The sequence below is a fragment of the Saimiri boliviensis genome, chromosome 13 (genome assembly GCF_048565385.1).
Source record: "Saimiri boliviensis isolate mSaiBol1 chromosome 13, mSaiBol1.pri, whole genome shotgun sequence".
Taxonomy (NCBI): Eukaryota; Metazoa; Chordata; class Mammalia; order Primates; family Cebidae; genus Saimiri; species Saimiri boliviensis.
Genome location: NC_133461.1, coordinates 61984476 through 62003829, shown reverse-complemented (window position 1 = coordinate 62003829; position 19354 = coordinate 61984476). Strand labels below are relative to the sequence as shown.

Genomic DNA, 19354 nt, shown 5'->3' with positions numbered 1-19354 from the left:
ATCCAAAATGAATAGTAATGCACAATATCAGCTTTTTAAATGTGGACAACCATACCACTGTCTTGTAAGGTGTTAGCAATGGGAAGAATGAGCTAGAGGGGCATATGGGAGCATTTTGTACTCTCTGTGTGACTTTCCTATAAATCTAAAATTAATCCAAAGTAAAAAGTTTATTCAAAAATAGCTAGACGCTTTTGGGAGGCCAATGCAGGAAGATCACTTGAGCCCAGGAGCACAAGAACAGCCTGGGCAACACAGCAAGAACCTGTCTCAAAATTTAAAAATAGCTAGACAGTTCTAATTAAAATTATTACTATTTTTTTGGTGGAACATTGCTCTAGTGCTGGCCTAGAGTACGTGAACATTTCAGAGGTCAAAGAAATGTATCCGTAAATATATAACTTCCTTGGACGGAAAATTTAACATAAGCATACTTAAATGTTCTACTATTATTAATAATTTGTTTGCTTGTAAACTTTCCCCAGGGGTATTCATTTTAATTATTCTAAATACGAGTTTGCCAACAGTAGAATGAAATTCTGTAAATAATTTTTCATATTAAATATAGTATAGACTTTTCCAAAAAGATCAGTTTAGAAAGATAAGCTGTTTTATTCTGAAACTGAAGGCAAAGAATGAGAAGCCAATGACATATTTTGTCTGATCATTTCCTTTTCCATTTACTTAAGTGGTTTAAATTACTAGTTCTGAAAAGATCTATATGTCTTTATAAATTTCTTAGGACTTTCATTGAATTGTTTCTTTTTTTAACTGTGGAGAATAAGGGCATAACTTTTATTAATAGCAGATGTATGGGAAAATATATTAGCTTGTTCCCCAAGAGTAAAGATAGTCATGTAATATTTAGGGTCATCTGTTACTTTTATTACGCTGCAGTTTGAATATAGCAGCAGCTAATAAATTAACTTGCTTAAATTCATGCTTGGCCTACTCATCACAAAGAAAAACTGGAATTTAGATCCAATGTAAAGGTTAGTTATGCAGATAAATTTGATTGATTCCCAAACAAATTATGAGAAGAAAATGAACCTTCAACTTATCCAATTTGACCTCGTCTCCAGTCATATTTGCAAAACAGGGAAGGTAGACAATGGTGGGTAATCTCTAGACAGGGCTTTGGGCTGACCGTGGAAAGATGCAGGTTTGCATCCGGATATCTTGAATGGAATAAATAATTTGGTGGGGATGTTCTTATCCTTTTCACATCAGTCTATCCTGCAGAAGCAAGTACCACCTTCTTAGGTGTTCCAGAATTTGAGTCTGAATTGTTCTCCCTGGAACCCCCTCGAGCCATAACTATTGGTACACCTATCTGGAGTGAAGCAGGATGCCCTCCTTCCTTTCCAAACCTTTCCCCCGCCCACCTCTCTCAAAGTCCCTAGCTATGACTCTCAGCTTATCAGACTACACTATTTACTGCCCCTTCCCTGCCACTGTCACTTTACCTCATTCTTTGAAGATTTTAGTTCCTTGAGCTCTTTCTCTTAAACCATGTGAGAATTTGCCAAGAAATATGTAAAATTGTTGTTATATCAGATGTGTTGTGCATTTTTTGTTCAATAAACATAAATGTAACATCTCAGGAGAAAACAGAAACAAAAACTCTCACACTGTCATCTCTCCTTCATAGATGGGTGCAGGGTGAGGGTGGGGACATGTGTTTCCACATACTGCTTTTTTCTATCTCTTCCTTTGCTGTTTGTTCAAGACAAAAGGCAGGCTGTCAGCTCAGGACCTTTGCACTCGCTGTTTCTGTCTTCCTGGAAGGTTCTTCATCATCATCTTCACCTGACTGACCTCCTTCACCTCTTTCAGGTCTTTAAGTATTTCCTTCTCAGTGAGGTTTTCTTTTTCTTTTTCTTTTTTTTTTTTTAGATGGAATTTCACTCTTGTTACCCAGGCTGGAGTGCAATGGCACGATCTCGGCTCACCGCAACCTCCACCGCCTGGGTTCAGGCAATTTTCCTGCCTCAGCCTCCCGAGTAGCTGGGATTACAGGCACGCACCACCATGCCCAGCTAATTTTTTGTACTTTTAGTAGAGACAGAGTTTCACTATGTGGACCAGGATGGTCTCGATCTCTTGACCTCGTGATCCACCTGCCTCGGCCTCCCAAAGTGCTGGGCTCAGTGAGGTTTTCTAAACAGCTTTATTTCAAATTGCTTGCCCGCATTTCCAGTCTTCCTATTTCCCTCCACTACATTAGTTTTCTACAGCATTTATCACCAGGTAATGTAACATATATTTCAACTACGTTCTTGTTAATAGTCTGCCTCTGAGGCAGATATATTTGTATATTTGCTCGCTGCTATATCCACAGTGCCTAGAATGCCTGGCACAAAACAGATAGGAAGTGACATAACAGCATGTCCTCCAATAACACCATTCAGTTCAATGCCGTTTCATTATAGCATTGGTGAGAAAAAAAGAATTGTTTTCTCTATGGGTCATTTTGCTTAAAGTCAAAGTTTCCAAGAATCTTCACAATCTTAAGTGAGGACTTGCTGTATTCATAACTATGTATTGAATTAATTAGCCTCATGAAGTAGGTACTATCTTTATTCTGATTGTACAGATAAGGAAACTAAATTTTGAACCATGAAGTAACCTGTCCAAGAAACAGTGGCTTGTAAGAGGTATCGGCTGGACCCAAATCAGTACTGTACTCAGGGCTCTGCACTGCTTCGTTTGCCTCTGTGCATGAAGTGGAGGACTTGTCTTCTAACTTTGTAAAGGGGGTAGATAAGAAGCTAAAGAATATTACATTGATCGGCTTGAGCTGTTTCAGTGGTTATTTGGCCAGCTACTATGATTTTTATTTAGACAATGAGAATCTGAAATGTATTTTAACAATGTAAAATGTTGCAGAGGTACACAAGGTTCTGAGGGGGAAACCTGCCCAGTCTGTTCAAGGAAGAGGAGAGGGCCGGGAGGGAAGTTGGGGCAGGAGGGGCAGGGGTGACAGCAGTGGTACAGAGAAGTAACATGCCCTTTGCACAAACCTATCAGGACAGATGCCAATTGGAGAAATTTTCATTTGGTTTTTCACTGACTTATTATGCTGAAAATGAAGTCTTTATGGTTGAGAAAACAATATAGGTTTTTGATTGTCCAAAAGAGGAAACTGTAATTTTAACTCACCGTAACTATGGCTAAATGCATTGCAGCATTCTTTTTTCCAGAATTTTAATAATTTTTGGCAGTGTGATTATAATTTTGATGAAATAAAATGTTAAATTCTAAACCACACTGATGAGTTGATTCTATATTCAATAGGTGCACTACAGTAAACAGTTTACTAAATACTGGAAATAATGCAACATAGCCTATCATAGGCTGAAAATGTTACTATGATAGAAGACCAGTTTTGAAAAAAGTAGCAAAAAATGATTATAAACAATTTGAGGCACAGAGAAAAGAATTTGATGTAAGTAGAATTTGGTAGATATTTCTATCAAGCATTAATAACAGATTTAATTGGAATGACAGCTGCAAGTTAGAAAAGTGTCACTCCTATAGAACGCAATGGTTCAGACATCCTGGAGTGTCATAGATCTGGATACCATTCCAGAGTAGAAGAGTAATTGACAGGTATCAGCCCATATGATGGATGAAGAGATGTTCCATACTTTGAAAGTGTTCACATTAAAAAAAAAAATGCCCAGAGGAAACTAATTTCAGCTTCAATAACATGCTGGTTCAAAGAGAATAAAATATTTTGCATATTAATATAAGAATACATGTTTCACTCTAGCAGATGAAATATTCTTTGCTCAAGGACAAAAGTAAAACCTTAAGGTCGGTCCTCCAGAAAAGAAGAAAACTCTCAAGTGTAGCTGAGTGCTCTACTCTGCTGTAAATGAAGTAGCTGAGCTTTGCAACTGAGAGAACAAAGAAAGGTAATCAAAGTTATCCCAAGGTTTTAGGAACTAGAGCTATGATAATATAATGGTATTTCTTGGTAATGGGGAAAGCAAGGAAGAGAGGGCGTCTTTCCCTTGGTGGACTAAACTTGAAATGACGTAAACTCTCTGATACAGGTGCTTTACCAGAACACAAATCGCAGAACGTGAAAAAAGAGCAGTGTTGGTTTTGAGGAATATGAAGCAGGTTAGAAATAAATAACAACGGGCAAATCCATGATAGCTAAACGCAATGAGTAATTTTGGAGCAGGAAAAAATTGATACGTGTTACTATAGACATTATGAAAACAATCGGTGAAATATAAATAGGAACACATCAGATAATAGTATTATATTGTATTAATGTTAAATACTTAATTTTGGGCTGGGCAAGGTGGCTTATGCCTGTAATCCCCACACTTTTGGAGGCCAGGGTGGGCAGATTACTTGAAGTCAGGAGTTCAAGATCAGCCTGGCCAGCATGGTGAAACCCCTTCTCTACTAAAAATACAAAAGTTAGCCAGACATGGTGGTGCGTGTCTGTAATCCCAGCTCCTTGGGAGGCTGAGGCAGGAGAATTGCTTGAACCTGGGAGGCAGATATTGCTGCAGTGAGTTGAGATTGTGCCACTACACTCCAGCCTGGGCAACCCAGCAAGACTCCATCTCAAATAAAAAATTTGACTATTGTACTGTAGTCATGTAAAAGAGCATCCTTTTTTAGGAAATACACACAGAGGTACTTAGGGGAAAGAAGCATATCTGTAACTTACTCTTAAATGATGGTTCCGTGTGTGTGTGTTTGTGTGTGTGTGCACATGTGTGTGTGAGAGTGAGACTGTATGTGTGTATGTGTGTCTGGAGACAGTGTGGATGTGTGAGCACAAAAGATTAAGATAGTGAAGGCAAAATGTTAACAATTGGAAAATCTAGATAAAAGTAAATTGCGCATAGGATTTCTTTTTACTATATTCATGCAAAGTATAAGAAGATACCGGCCGGGCGCGGTGGCTCAAGCCTGTAATCCCAGCACTCTGGGAGGCCGAGGTGGGTGGATCACGAGGTCGAGAGATCGAGACCATCCTGGTCAACATGGTGAAACCCCGTCTCTACTAAAAATACAAGAAATTAGCTGGGCATGGTGGCGCATGCCTGTAATCCCAGCTACTCAGGAGGCTGAGGCAGGAGAATTGCCTGAACCCAGGAGGCGGAGGTCGCTGTGAGCCGAGATCGCGCCATTGCACTCCAGCCTGGGTAACAAAAGCGAAACTTCGTCTCAAAAAAAAAAAAAAAAGAAGATACCAAAAAGAAACCTCAAAAATATTCCCATGTAATCAGAAACAATATTTTAAAATCATATATTACATGGGACTATTTTGAGCTAGTAGCATTACTAAATAATAAATTTAAAAATAACAAGCGCGGGGCGCAGTGGCTCACGCCTGTAATCCTAGCACTTTGGGAGGCCAAGATGGGTGGATCATAAGGTCAGGAGTTCGAGACCAGCCTGACCAACATGGTGAAACCCTGTCTGTACTACAAATACAAAAATTTGACAGGCATGGTGGTATGTGCCTGTGATTCCAGCTACTCGGGAGGCTGAGGCAGCAGAATTACTTGAAACTGGGAAGCAGAGGTTGCAGTGAGCTGAGATCGAGCCACTGCACTCCAGTCTGGGTGACAGAGACTCCATCTCAAAACAAACAAACAAAAAACAAAACAAAAAGTAATAAAGTAACCAAGGAAATGCATAGAACTGAATATAAATAATGTAACATGAAAAAATACATTGAAAAGGAGAAAGCAGTCTTTAGGAGGAAATTTATAGCTCTTTAAAATCAATATGTCAGAAAACAAGAAAGCTTATTACCAAGCCAGTAGGGAATTTACCTTTTTTATTTCTTCCAGTTCTTCTGCTACTTAGCCATAAGTAAGAGTAAAGCCATGGAAGTGCCCCAACTTTCCGGATGTAGGATCAGAAAAGGGAGTTCCTGAAAGGTGGAAAGTACCAGGGAAGTCAGAAGAGGAATGAGCCCAGGAAAGTGAGCCCCTAAAGTTGTTCATGAACTTCTAAGCTCCCCCTTGAGCTGCACATGCTGGGTCTGAGCCTAATCAGCATACGAAAGATTTTAAGAATTGAACTAACAGATCAGGTCCTGGACTGGCCAGTGGTTGGAGCATGTGAAACAGATCCAAGTAGCAATCTAAAACCACCAAACCACAGCATACAGAAAGTGTGTCAAAACTAGTGACAAGTACGCAACCTGATTGTCTATTAAAATCAAAATATCAACATTTTCCATAAGATTTAAACAAGACCCAGGGTATTATAACATAATATTTAAAATGTTCATGACACGATCCAAAATAACTCAGCATACAAAGACCCAGGAAATCTCAACTCAGGTGTGAAAAAAAATCAACAGATGGCAACACTGAGACGACAACGATGTTGGAATTAAGTAAAAAAGACTTAGACACTTAGACGGAACTATTATAAAATTCTTCAACAAGCAATTGTGAACACTCAAATCAAAGAACAGAAAGTCTTCGTAAAGAAATAGAATATATAAAGAAAAATACAATGAAAAATTATAAAACTGAAAAATACAAGTGAAACAAACAACTCACCGGACAGGCTAAATGGCAGAATGGAGATGGCAAAAGAACAAGTCCATACATTATAGAGAATCAATAGAGACGATTTCATCTGAACAACACAGAGTAAATATTTTAAAGAATGAAAAGACTTATGGTCCTATGACATAATTAAAAAAAAACAAAACTCAACGTTCCTGTCATTGGAGTCTCAGAAAAGGACAAACAGTACACTGCTGAAAAAAAGTGAAGAAATAATATCTGAAAGCTTCCCAAATTTAGAGAAAGATATAAATAAACCTACATATTTAAGAAGCTCAGCAATCCCCAAACAGTATAAGCAATGAAATCCATACTCAGAAAACACCATAATGAAAATGCTGAAAACCAAAGACAAAGAAAAAATCTTGAAAGTATCTAGGAGAAAATTACATGAACAGGAATAATTTTTGTTTTAAAATTATATTAGATTTTCGGAAGAGTTGTCAAGGTAACACAGAGTGTTTCCAGAAACTATCACCCAGTTTCCCCTGATGTTAACCCAAAAGACCACGAGAAAATCTGAATGACCAGGTTCCAGAGGAAGAAGAAACAACAGGGTCTGGTGCCCAGAGTCAACCAGATGCCCTACCAGTTCAGATCTGCAGGATAAGGATCCTTCCACATGGCCAACTCCATCCTCATGCAGCAATTCCTCCACAAGCACAAGCTTGTCCTGATGCTCCTTGTCCTGGCAGATGTTCAGAACCTTCCTTTGGTTTTACCCCTCCACCTAAATGGCCCATACTTTCTGGGCTCTCACTGTGCAGACCCCTTCCTGTAAACCCCAAGGCCCTACAGGTGCCAGATGCCACTGTTCTCACAACCCCATCTCACGTCCACTTTTGCATAGCCCGAGTACTCCAAGCTCTTTCATTCACACTGCTCCTGTCTTGAAATGCTATTTCTTCCCCCTCTCTGCCTATCTCTCTGTCATCTTTCAGTTCTTAAATGTATGCCTTTGGAAACGCTTTGACTGATTGCCCAGGCAAAATTAATTCCTCCCATTCCTCTTTTTCATCGAATTTTGTGCTTTTTAACTTTCTATAAAAGTACTTATTGCAATGTGCAATTGTATAATGATGTGATTATTTGTTGAATGTGCACATCAGTATTTCCCTGTCATCATGAACTGGATCTGGTTTTTGTTAATTTACTGTATCCAGTGTTCTCAGAGTTGAAGGGGGAGGGTGCCTATGGCACTGGGTGGGACACTTTTCCTTGGGCAGGTGTATTAGATTTTGCTCAGAAACAAAGCAAAAAACCCAATCTCCCAGTGGCTTATAAAACATTTACTTCTCACTCATGGACATGTGGGTGAGCTGTCTTCTGCCTAGGCTTGGGTGGGCTCAGGTTTTGGGTTGGCTTCATTCTCAGGTATGGTTGTCATTCAGGGGCCCAAACTGAAGAGAAGGTTGTGGCCCAAGCATGTTCGTGTCCTGCTGGATGTCACAGCAGAGGAGGAGGCACAGAACACAGGCTGCTTCTGAAAGCCTCTGCTCAGACCTGGCCCACTTCTCTGCTGGTATCCTGCTGTTTCAAAACCAGCCAGAGGGCCCAAGGTCAACATGAGGGAGAAATCAACCTCCCCTGCCTATGAGACATAAAGTTTCCAAACAGACCCTTACAGGCTGTTCTGTAACGACATGAGACCCTGGCACCCGGGACTGCACATCATGGGCCCCATGACCCGGGCCTCAGAACTCTTAGAAACAGGCTCCACTCAGGAGGACATGGGTGTCCCCGTTGAGGAACAACATGCTCCAAATGTTACCCAGCGGAGTTGTCGGAAGAGGAGGAAAACTTTATCAAGGACCTCGGGTCAGTGTGTGTCAGGAAAGCTCTGATGCCCGGTTGACTCCACAGTGTACTTTTACAAAGCCCCTTAGTATCAAGTTCAAGGTTGCCACTCTCTGTCAGCTGATGTTTACTGAAAGACTCCTGGGTGCTGGGAGGTGCACTTTTGGGTGGTGACACAGGCGAGAAGCCAGGCCTGGGTCAGGTTGTTCCTTTGTGGTTCCGCATTCCTCCCTCCTCGTTCTCACAGAGTTGTCCCTTTAATTTAGAGTCATCTTCACAACCCCTGTGAACCAGCAAAGGACAGTCAGGCACAGCCCAGATGACATGGAGCATGAAACAAATGAGAGAAGAGGTTTCATTGATACGAAACCAGGATGTCAGGAACCGTCGCGTGAGAAATGCATTCCAGTGCTTTAGGACTCTTTGTGAATTATGTTATCGGGTTAGCTGAAACGTGGGAAGACTTTTCCTAGCCATATGTGAAAAGATTGTCTTTACACAGTAGGCAGACCAAAAATACACGCAGAATGAGTGGGAAAGCCCGTATGTGGTATGGGAGGACGGGGAGCTCCAGCAGCCGATGCGCCGTGACGGAGTGCTGGCCGTGTCCACACACTGTGCTAACTGCAGCGGCTGCTTTACTGCTTGGTGACGCAACCCTATGATAGAGTACTATTATTATCCCCCTGTAAACACACAACGTACACAGCATTGAAATGCAACTTTCAGAGCTACGCAAACAAGAAGAAAGCGAGCCAGTAAAGGGGATCGTGTCTGATGGTGTGAACTTTGGCGGCAGACGACTTGGTTCTTGTCCTGTCCAGGCCACTGGAACCCACAATTTGTGGGCTCAAGTCATTTACTATCATGGAGTTAATACTTGAACTGAGCACTTAGCTGGGCGTTATTTCACTTAATCCTTACAACTGCCTAATTAGGTGCTTTTCATAGCTCTGCTCCAGCTGAGGTTTAGAAAAGTTAAATAGTTTAACCAATATTTGACTGGGTATGTCTGACTGTACAACTGGTCTCTTCCATTCTATTTTTCATATAAGCCGCATCTTGGGTGCTTTTGCGAACATCAAAAAAAGATGGGTATTAAGGCACCTTGGGGAACGTTAAACGAAACGCGGTTAATATTACAAAATCAACTGAGGTCATATGGAATTTCCTTTAGAAAATGAATACAGCCAATCATCGTATCATTTCTCAAATGTTTACGTAGGTGCCTGTTGCAAGCATTATCTTATGCCATCTTTACACAAGCCCGGGAGGACGATTCTGCTGATTTTTAGATATGAAATTACGCGTTTGGGTGAAACGCTGTTGGCGTGTGACGAAAAGCAACATGAGCGACTGCAGGCGGCGCGGCATTGCCGTCCAGCCCCCGGCATTCCAGGGAGCAGAGAACGCGGGAGCGGGAGGGACTTCCCAGCTCCCGACGCCGGGCACCGGCACCGCCGCAGCGTCAGAGGGAAGGCGACGTGGTTCAGCAGCAGCGGAGCCATTACTAGCGCTGAGCAGGGATGTCAGGACAGAGCCGAGTTGCCAGAGCTCCCCGAATTGAGTCCAGGGTCTAGTCTGCCACGGAGGGGACGCCGCCTCCAGCCCCCGGGATTTTTCCCGGGTAGTGTCTGGGCAAGGACCTGGCTAGCTCCAGAGACGTATGGATGATCCCTTTCTGCTGGGCGGCTGGGGCTGCGCTTCACACTACAAATTAAAGACGTCATTTTTTTCATTTGTTCTGCAAACGTTTATTGTGCGCCTTTCACACCCCCCACAAACTCAACGTGCCAGCGACAAGAGGCAAGACCGCAGGGCCGCGGGCGCGCCTCCCGGAGTCGGCCGGTACGCGCTGAGAACGAAGGCGCCCCGGGCGCCCGGCCCGAGCCGCAGCGGAGTCCCGCAGCCTCTGCGCCCGGCCTGCGCGCGCCCGGGGGCGGCTCTGGCCCACGCACATGCACACGCACGGGAGCGCTGGCTCCCGCGTCCCCGGCGCTACTACGGCGCTGGGCGCGGGAGGGAGCCCAAGAGTCTGGGCGGGAGGGAGCTCGAGGTGGGGCGGGTGCCCGCGAGGCTCGCGCTTAAATTCTCTGGCACCTGAAGTCCCGCCCTTTGTCCCGCCCACTGTTTCTCCCGCGCGCGGGCTCCGCGCGCCCCAAGCGGCGCGCGTGCGCGCGCGTGCGCAGGCCAGGGCACTCCGGGGGCGGCCCCGTGGTCTCCAACGAAAGCGTCGGCAAAGGCCCGGATTAACCCTTTCTCTGCTCGCCTACTTAGAGGCCCGGTCGGGTTCCGTGCCTGCGCAAGCCGGCGGCGCGCCTTCCCCCCAGCCCGCACCGCGCATGCACGGGAAGGGGGGGGCGGTGGGGGTGTTCACGGCCGGCTAGACATTCTGTGCTCGTGCAGGAGGAGGGCTGCTACCATCAGGGACGTGCACGATTCCCCCACCCCGCCCCCTCCCCAAACTCCAAAAAAAAATCCAAAACACACTGCCACCCACTGTGCCCCCGCGCCCCGAGTCCATCCCGTCCGGCCTGCGTTTGTTAGCGAGCGCGGGGAACCCACGACAGTGTCTGTGGCTGTGCCAGGCTGCAGGTAAGCGCGGGCTGGGGTGCGGAGGGGGCCGGGGCCGTCCGCTAGGCGGGCGCGGGGGCGGCCGGCGGCTGGCGGGGCGGCCCGGAAGACGCGCGTTCTCGCCGAGCTCTGGAGCACCAGCCAGCTCCAGGATGTACGGCGGCCGCCAGCGGCGCGGCGCGGTGCGAGCGGGGAAGGGCGTGGGCCGGGGCTGGGCTTGGGGCCGGGGAGCCCTGGGGGCCGCGCGGGCAGGCGAGCGGGCTCGGGGAGCGGCCTGGCGGCGGCCCCGCGCGCGCGCTCGCAGAGCCTCGGCGGCCGAGTTCATGGCCGCCCCTGCTCGCAGCGCCGCAGTGCACCGTGGTGGGGGTGGGGACGGCCCGAACCCGGCGCAGAGCGCGGCCCGCCGGGCGCCGCCCCTCCGAGCCGCGGGCCCCACCGCGCCGCCCCCAGCCGCCGGCGAGGAGGCGGCCGGGACCCCAGCGCATGCACCCCCTTGTGCGCCCGCGGATCTCGGGTTCGCCGGCCGCGCGCCGCCCCCGCCCCCGGCCGCGGGAGGGCGGGGGAAGGCCCGGCGCGAGCTGGCCGGGGAGTGCGCGGGGCGCGAGCTCCGGGCTCGCGGGCGGAGCGGGGCGCGGCGCGGCGCGGCGCGGGGCTGCGGAGTCGGCCGCACGCCCGCTCCCGCTTGTCGCGCCGCCGGGGCCGCCGCGGGCCGCAGTCCCTCCCTGCGCGCTCGGAGCCGCGGTCCCCAGCTTGCGCCTGACAACGTCTGATTATGAAAGGGAAAGTGGCCCTTTCACCACCTGCCTCCCAGGCTGGGAGCTTTTGTCTGGGAGGGAATGCAAACGACCTCCTCCACTCCCTCACCTCTCGGTCCCAAAGAAATTGAGAGTGAGGGCTTGATAGCTACGCCTTGAGGACTGCTTGGGTCTTGCGTTTGGCTCCCTGCTTCCTCCCTACTCCGAAGTTGCAAGCTTGCAACAAGGAAGTCGTGCAGCCGCCATTGTTGGGCTGCCCGGGGCAGGGGAGGCGGCTGCAGCTGCTTATGTAAGTTTTTGGCTTTGCGGGAAGCCCCTGCTCACTGCGCTGTAACGGGGCTCGGCGCGCCCGCAGTTGAGAGAGCAATTAGGAAGGGACAGCCTTATTGAGCTGGTGTTGTGGCTACGTCTTTTCCTACACATGCCTACACAGATGCTGGCAACAGCTATCTTCCAGTTTTGACTCACCTGAACTTAGCCATTGGAACATCTCAATGGCAAGGGGGGTGCGGGGCGGATAGGAGGCGGCGATGGACGCACATGATCTCCCTACCAGGTCTCATCATAGACCTTGAGGGGGCGGGGGTGGGTGGCCAAGTACCCACTAACCCCCCCCCAAAAAAAAAGCAAAACACAACAACAGCACATTGATATGTTGTCATAGCTATAATAGGCCACTCCTCTCCCTCGTCCCGTGCACTTTTATCCCATAAACCCTAGGGTGAGTTAGTGACAACAGTAGGAAGTGTCACTGCAGGAAGGTTTTTGCCTGGGTTGCCTACTCTCTCTCGGTGACTACAGGCCTGGGTGCTTCTAGGGAATAGGGAGGCAGAGACATGTAGAATGATCAAGTCAGAAGCATCTTTTGGAATAATGTTGCCTAACCTCACACTGCGGATGAGACATCCTGCTTTTATGCTGGGCAGCTCCATGCGTTCACTTTTCTTTAGAAGGAGCTTTTTATGAGTTTCAAGGTATTGGTCTCCAGGTTGGAGTCTTGTTCCACGGTTTTTGTGTTAAAAATATTACAGTCCAGTCCTTTGCTTCTACCACACCAAACAACTTGTGTGGTTACTGTTCTGTAGAGGAAACTTTTGTTTTTCAGGATATGGGTCTGCAGGATGGAGTTCTTCCGGTAAAAGTTAAAACTCACAAAAAGTTAAAATTCTTTCACCTTCCCTGTAGGGATAGAGGTAGAAAGACGTGGATTTCTCAAATGCAGTCTTAAAGACAAATGTGTATAAATACATCACACAGGTGCAGAAAGAAAAAGCAATCATTGTTCCCTCTCCTCCCATGTTACCAATTGGGTTTATGTACGTCTATAGCTTTATTTATAAAGCTGTATACTTCTATATGTTTATATGAGCCTAGAGAAAAATGTAGAGGGCTACATACCCAGAGGGAAATGGGATGGGTGTAGGAAGTATGGTACACTTGTTTTTTTCTGTATCTGTGTAGCCATTAACATCTGTACGAATATGGACATGGGCCAATGTGTGAGGAGAAATTCCTTCCAGTTCCCAGGGCAGCCCCTTTATGCCCAAATGCTACACCTCCTACCTGTTCCAGTCCGTGTCTGTTCAGAACTGCACTTGATGTGCCAGCCACCTACCCCTCTCTTCCCAACCTGAAAATGCACAAGAGAGGGAACAAGAAAGTTTATTTTAAAAATCAATTCTTGAAAACATTATTGGTTTAGGATTTGGGATACAGGAAGATCCTACCTCATTCTTGTTTGTCCTTTCCTCTGTAGGTCTGGCGTGCTCCTGATCAGAGTTACTCTGATCTGAAGATTTTGGTGTTTAAGGCATTAAGATAAAAGCCTGAGTTGTTCATGGTAACTATAACTTTGGATATTAAATCTTGATGAAATGACTTAGCATTTGCTTTAAAATTTATATGCCAATTCTGATTGTGCATGAACACTTCTATTTGGGGGAAACTACTTTGCTGAATAAAAGTAAAACAATGTTTTTAAAAAGGAAGCATAGAGAATGCTTTAAGATGATCAGCTTTTTAACATGATAACAGAGGTCTTTCATGCAAGTTCCAAATTTTTGCTTATAAAATACTCTCAGCACTGATCAAGTACATACATCTAGTGTTGATGACACTTTTATCTGGATGGTGGTAAATTGGCATCCAGAGAGAACAAAGCCACTCATCCCTGTCTTCCCAAATGTCACCGGATTCTCTTAAGGTCAGATTAAACCTTAGCTTTAATTTAGAAGTGGCCCAAAACTAGAAGACAACACTCTGGGACATTTTGGCAGTAATGTTTCTCTTTAGTTCTGCAATAGTGATTTGTCCCTTCTGTCAAGGAGGTGTAACGCAATTGATTAGTTTGCTGAATCCTCCATAGAGTAGATGGAGTAAGAGTCGGTGCAACGTATAGGACTAGAAGATCCTTCCCTTGACCCTGTTTCTTAAACCTTGAGTTTAAGTTATTTGATATTCTCTAGTTGTCAGGAAGCACCGGTTTTGCAACCCCATTATCTGCATTTCAGTCCCAGCTCTTCACTAAATAGCTGTAGAATGTTGGACAGATTTCTAACTTTGTCTATAAAATGGGGATAGTGATAGGCAACTCATGAGGTTATCTGACTATTAAATTAATTAAAACATATAAAACATGTAGAACAATGCCTGGGTTATAACTAGGCAAATATTTAATAAATTGAAGATGAATAGAAATAACAGTATGAAAATCTTTGAGTTGGGATCAGTCTTTTCTACCCATATTTAAGGACCACTCTTAACATTGACTTTCTGAAATTTGTTAGATTCCATAGATTGACCAGAAAATGAAAAATGCGACCATGTTCTCTGTATGGAAAAGTACTATTTATAATTACTAAACTTTTTTTTTTTGTAGGAGTTTTTCATCAGTATGTCTGAAACCATTAAATATAATGACGATGATCATAAAACTCTGTTTCTGAAAACACTAAATGAACAGCGCCTGGAAGGAGAATTTTGTGATATTGCTATTGTGGTTGAGGATGTGAAATTCAGAGCACATAGATGTGTTCTTGCCGCCTGCAGCACCTACTTTAAAAAGCTTTTCAAGAAGCTTGAGGTTGATAGTTCTTCAGTCATAGAAATAGATTTCCTTCGTTCTGATATATTCGAAGAGGTCCTGAACTACATGTACACAGCAAAGATTTCTGTGAAAAAGGAAGATGTTAACTTAATGATGTCATCAGGTCAGATTCTTGGTATCCGATTTTTGGATAAACTGTGTTCCCAAAAGCGCGACGTGTCCAGTCCCGACGAAAACAATGGTCAGTCCAAAAGTAAGTATTGTCTCAAAATAAATCGCCCCATTGGTGATGCTGCTGACACCCAGGATGATGATGTAGAGGAAATCGGGGATCAGGATGACAGTCCTTCTGATGACACAGTAGAAGGCACCCCCCCAAGTCAGGAGGACGGCAAGTCACCTACCACAACACTCAGGGTTCAGGAAGCGATCCTGAAAGAGCTGGGGAGTGAGGAAGTTCGGAAGGTCAATTGCTACGGCCAGGAAGTAGAATCCATGGAGACCCCAGAATCAAAAGACTTGGGGTCCCAGACCCCTCAAGCCTTAACATTTAATGATGGGATGAGTGAAGTGAAAGATGAACAGACACCAGGCTGGACGACGGCAGCCAGTGACATGAAGTTTGAGTATTTGCTTTATGGTCACCATCGGGAGCAGATTGCCTGCCAGGCCTGTGGGAAGACGTTTTCTGATGAAGGCAGATTGAGGAAGCATGAGAAACTCCACACGGCAGACAGACCGTTTGTTTGTGAAATGTGCACAAAAGGTTTCACCACACAGGCCCACCTGAAAGAACACCTAAAAATCCACACGGGCTATAAGCCCTATAGCTGTGAGGTGTGTGGAAAGTCATTTATCCGCGCCCCAGACTTAAAGAAGCACGAGAGAGTCCACAGTAATGAAAGACCATTTGCGTGCCACATGTGTGACAAAGCCTTCAAACATAAGTCTCACCTCAAGGATCATGAAAGAAGACACAGAGGGGAAAAGCCTTTTGTGTGTGGCTCCTGCACCAAGGCATTTGCCAAGGCATCTGATCTGAAAAGGCATGAGAACAATATGCACAGTGAAAGGAAGCAGGTTACCCCCAGTGCCATCCAGAGCGAGACAGAACAGTTGCAGGCGGCAGCAATGGCCGCAGAAGCAGAGCAGCAGCTGGAAACGATAGCCTGTAGCTAGAGGCGGTGGGACAGGGACACTTTGCCTGGGAAGTGGAGACTGAGATGACGTGGATCATAATGAATGCCAGTTACTATATTTTTGTGGAAATGTGTGGAACATTGTACTCACTGGACTTCAGGCAGTGCTTGGTTGGGTATTTTTAAGACTTTTCAAGGAAATGATGTTCCTTGGTTCTGACCAAACCGTTTCACTGTCCTGTCTGGTGTCTAGTATTAATGTTGCCAGTAAGCGCCCCCTCCCTCTTTTTGATTTTAATTTGAGAACTCCTATGTCCAGTTTAGAAGTGAGAGACTTCCATTTTTTATTTCTCTACACTCACCACCCTAGTGGGTGCCCTGCACAGAGTAATAATTAGGTTAATTGATTTCCTAATCATCGTAATTCTATGTGACTTACGATCAAAAGAGCAGTTTTAATAACTTAATAAAATTACTTCAGATAGACGCAGAAAATTGGTGAGTGGGTTGACCAAGAACACTGCGCAAATATAAAAACAAGTTCTGGGAATGCAGAATGGCATTAGATTTATATTTGGTTTGTTAATTTTATGTCACTGTGTTTCACTGTTTTTGTGGAAAAATAATGGTTGCTTTGCTGAAGTGTTTCTTCCTCGATTTTCCTTGCCCTGTACCTATCCCACAAGCTATAGTCACACATCCTGAATGCCGAGCAAACCTACCAGGATGGTGGGGGGTCTTGGGGCCAAGCTCTTAGGTTCCTCTTATTTGGGGCAGTGCCACTGTGCACCAGCTGGGATTTGTGAGTAGACCCGTGGTAAGGAGTAGAAAAGGCTCTCAGAGACAAGGTTTTATATGCGTAACAATCCCAGGATTCCCTAGATTAAAATATTTCTTAATTGATTTTGAGATTGGATTTTTCTTTGGAATCAAAATTAGGACAAGAACAGATACACTTCTTCAGATACATTTGTGAAACTTAACAGAATGTCATCAAGCTTTGGGGCTTCTGGTGCACATGATTTATCCATAAAGGAGATGCAGTATGCTTACTTAAATTAATAAACTTAAAATCTTTTAAGTGTGTAAATAGTAGTGTTGGTCTTAAGTATTTCAAGTAAAAGTAGACAGCTGCACTTTTTTTGCACATTGGATTAAAATAACTTCCATCAGCAACAAACATCAGACTGTTTTTTAACAAATATTAAAGATTGTCAGACCAAATGTTTTCTGTTTTTGAAGTATATTTCATTGCTGGTTACAGTTTTAAATAGAAGTTGATTGCCTTTTCATAGCCGTGAATGAGAATTATAAGTTCTGTTCCAGTTTTGGTATAGTAAATGTTCTTTTAACCATCTTTAGGACTATGTTGAATTGCCAACAATAGTTTGAATTGTGTTCTGTAAAAAAGTATTAGTCAATTATTTTACAATATGTAGAATTGTAGAAAAATGTCAATTTTTCAAATTCATTTTTCATTGCTAGGATTTCTTTTAAAAATACATTAAAGTAATTTTATTTCATAGCTTGTTGCATTAACACCTGTAATTCTATCGTGAGAGAAATTTTATTTTTTTAATTGGTGTGTATGTTATGCCCAAGATGTTAGGATGGAGATGCTGCCTTTTTAAAATTTTTATTTATTGGTAAAATGTTCTAAAAGTAGTCCTGTCACTGTGTTTTTATGGTATTTATAGAAGGGGAACTGATTGCTGTTCCCAGGCTGTTTTAACCAAAGCAAAGGAAAAATTATTGAACATCTTGTCGATATCTACTTCAACAAACCATATTTTAGGCCTTCATTTTTTGTATATAAAAGAAAATGTACTTCTGTCATTCCTCTTTTTATTTATTTATTTTTTTCATAGCAACCTTCCACATACCTTGGTTTCTACCAAAATGTGTTTTCTATGCTGGCTTTATGCTGGCTTTATCCTGGCTTTACAGAGTTGAAGTTAAACAAGTGATATTAACCTCCATTGAAACCACATAATCATGGTGGTAACCCCCAAAAAGAAAGATTAATTTTGACCACTCATTTACATGATGCAAATATGTATCATTTAGCCTGTTTTGCATGAGAAATGTGTTTGTGTTATTTCTACTACTGGTACTGGGTTCATATGTATGTTAGGGCACCTGTTTCCTTTCTATTTTTTTCGTGGCAGCAGAATCCCAACATGGCAGCTCTCCTGTCTGCTGGGTCCTGGTCAGTAACACTGCCTCTCTACACATAATGAAGCCATTGTGTTAGAGTCTTCAAGGTTGTATCCAACACCCTAGGGAGTTAATTCTGAAATGTGGCTACTCAATCTGTAATGTAGGAGAAAGGTCAAGTCCAAATGTTAGCATTACTCCCTTTTCATTACTTACAAATCATTGACTTTTTTCTGTTTATAATGCCACAAACTTAATGTTAACTTTTGTGCTTAATTTGCATTGTATTGGCACTGATCAAGGAAGATAATTTTAGGAAGTTTAAATGTAAGATAATTTGCCAGCTATTGAGCACTAATGTAGAATTGTTAGAAAGTGCAGAGGTTGTCATCAAGTGAGGTTGATGTTAACAAATTCCTCCTATAATTGTTAGGAAGAAAAGATTGAGATGAAAAATGATGCAAATGTATGTAGTTTCCAACTTTATGAGTTATTTTGTGTAAAGTTATCTGTAAGTCATTTGGAAGGTGGGATTCATTGTCGTAGTAATGCTGTTAGTGGTGATTTGTTCTCAGAGTAGTAAGCCTACGGTGCAATTGTAGTAGAGCTGGCACATGATAAGGACTGTGGTGTAGGGCTGAGTCCTAGACAGAAGCAGAGAGCTGTTCCAGGAAAGAGAATGGAAAGCTCTCTCACTTTCCTTTGAAGTCTGTCTTCCATTTTTGCCTACCTTTTTGTGACTGGAGGTCTATCCCCCAGGAACTATTCACAATAGAGTTAATCCTGCCTCTACTTCAGGTATGTAAAGATAGCGTGTTGCCAATTCCACTTGTGTTGAGCATCATGTGCGAGGCACTGGGCTGGACCCGGGAGAAGCAGTTTGGTCTCTGGCTATCACAGTGAGTGTGCTGCTTCCCAGTTTGGTCTTACGTGTTCTTTTTGAAAATGAGAGAGCATTTTCCTATCACCTGTTATCCATGATTCCTTCAAGGTTGCCATACTGATCTCATCTCAGCGGTCCTGGTTGTAATTTATCTGGATTGTAACCGATTTTAGCAGTTGAGTTTTTTCATGATTTCTTCAAAAGGTGTTCCCACTTACTAATATTCATTTAAATCTTTTCAGTATAAGGAGGAGGTGTGGTTTAGTGGAAAGACTACAAGACAAACAGATTTGGATTCTGGCTCTGCCTCTCAGTAACTGTAAATTCGGACAAGATTTCTGTAAGCTTTGATTCATTTGTGGCTCTGTCTTACAAACTTGTATATTCGTCTAAGCATTGTCTTTGGTTTTGTAATCTCCCATTGTACATTTTAAAGTAGA

General features: G+C 44.0%; 1 protein-coding gene across 3 annotated transcripts; it reads left to right on the top strand.

Moving 5' to 3' along the window:
* Positions 1 to 10542: 10542 nt before the first annotated feature.
* Positions 10543 to 17098, top strand: ZBTB14 (zinc finger and BTB domain containing 14). Of its 3 annotated transcripts, none has more exons than XM_039463885.2 (3): positions 10543 to 10955; positions 13446 to 13529; positions 14568 to 17098. In XM_039463885.2, the coding sequence occupies exons 2-3, from the start codon at positions 13527 to 13529 to the stop codon at positions 15912 to 15914; spliced, it is 1350 nt and encodes a 449-aa protein (XP_039319819.1). In that variant the 5' UTR covers positions 10543 to 10955; positions 13446 to 13526; the 3' UTR covers positions 15915 to 17098. The 3 variants fall into 3 exon arrangements, with proteins under 3 accessions (XP_039319819.1, XP_039319820.1, XP_074239832.1); XM_039463886.2 differs by lacking the exon at positions 10543 to 10955 and adding an exon at positions 11038 to 11116; XM_074383731.1 differs by lacking the exon at positions 10543 to 10955 and having other exon boundaries at positions 11633 to 13529.
* Positions 17099 to 19354: the final 2256 nt, after the last annotated feature.